Genomic DNA, 1,421 nt, shown 5'->3' with positions numbered 1-1,421 from the left:
CCAAAAATACTCCAGGCAAAGCCAAGCACCTCTAAAATTGTCAAGTAACCTAGGTTCTGCAGAAAATTTCATCAACACTTCTGCTTCAGGTTGCTCAGAGAGGTTGTGGAGCCTCATTCTCTACAGATACTCAAAGTGTGCTCTAGGTGACCTTCTTGTGCAAAAGGATTGGACTAGATGTCCAGTAAGTCCCTTCCAAACTGAATTCTGATTCTCTGACAGGTCAGATTCAGGAATCAACATAGAAAGGAGAATCTACTGTTTACAGACTTATATTTAAGTCCCCCAAAAGATCAACTGCACCCATAGCCCAAGTAATTGTAATCATAAATGTAACTGGCAGCTTGTTAATAACAAGTTATTAAAAACTTCTCAAGTGACCACTGAACTGAGACAGCAAAGCAGGACAAAAAAAAGGCTTTTTTTTTTTTTTAAACCCCACCGGATAAGAACAGGTCAGAGCTCTCCATCTTGCAGCATTACAAGTTAACAACTCAGCTTTTTCTTAAAACTATCATTTAACTAACAAACCCATTACATTTCAGTCACTTATCACCACCATTCAGTACTTAAGACAGAAATGGAGGCAGGCATTACTGCATTTTTCTAGACTGCCTGTTGTACATAACCACACCAATGCTGAAAATATTCATCTCCAGTAATCAAGTACTTCCCCAGCTCATAACCCCTTGAGTCAAGCAGTAGCCTCATGCCACAAGATCTTTTTTTCCCCAATTTGCTTACAACTTTACCTGCAATAAATAATTTTTGAACGGTGAGTTTGGAAAGATGTATCCTCCAGGAAGGTGGCAAGCATTTCTTCTATACACTTCTCCCCATTAAATTTAACCAATTTAAAGGAGGCAATCTGAAAGCCAAAAACACCATGTTGATGGACATACTTAAGCCATATTTGCTTGTCCTGATTGTGGCTTTCTAGACTGTTTGATCAAAGTGTCCCACCCTAGCTGGAAATAAAAATCTTTCTTCTTAAACTCTGGTAACAGAGTAATTACTGTTTCAATTAAGGCATTAATCCATGGCTCCTACCCACAATATCCTCATTATCCAACAAAAGAGGATTACAGAGCCATAGAAAAGAGGCAATCACATCATTGAAATATACTAGCTTTACTAACTAGAAATCAGACAGACTACAAATTGATGTGCAACATAAACTTTATTAGCATTTAAACAGACAGTTCAGCAGTTACTTAAGCTTGCATTAACCTTGCATTTAACTTAGTATTAAGACATTAAAGGACTACAGTGCAAAAACAAATGCTATTGGCAATCTTATAGAGCAAGACACACAATATCTAGAAGCCACCCCTCAGGCGCAGCACCAGGTGCAGGGTGGATTCCTTCTGGATGTTGTAGTCAGACAGGGTGCGCCCATCTTCCAGCTGCTTGCCAGCAAA

At 39.0% G+C, this 1,421-nt stretch overlaps 1 protein-coding gene across 1 annotated transcript in view; it reads right to left on the bottom strand.

The window, feature by feature from the left end:
* Positions 1 to 1,161: 1,161 nt before the first annotated feature.
* Positions 1,162 to 1,421, bottom strand: part of LOC112954722 (ubiquitin) — a 2,261-nt gene continuing 2,001 nt past the window's right edge. The window contains exon 3 of the mRNA XM_026047985.1: positions 1,162 to 1,373. Within this exon, the coding sequence (XP_025903770.1) occupies positions 1,320 to 1,373 (54 nt within the window). The 3' untranslated portion in view covers positions 1,162 to 1,319. The remainder of the gene's footprint in view (positions 1,374 to 1,421) is intronic.

The sequence above is a fragment of the Nothoprocta perdicaria genome, unplaced genomic scaffold (assembly GCF_003342845.1).
Source record: "Nothoprocta perdicaria isolate Ctin4 unplaced genomic scaffold, notPer1 scaffold_50, whole genome shotgun sequence".
Classification (NCBI taxonomy): domain Eukaryota; kingdom Metazoa; phylum Chordata; class Aves; order Tinamiformes; family Tinamidae; genus Nothoprocta; species Nothoprocta perdicaria.
Note: the sequence above shows the minus strand (reverse complement) of the source record. Positions and strands in the feature narration are given on the sequence as shown.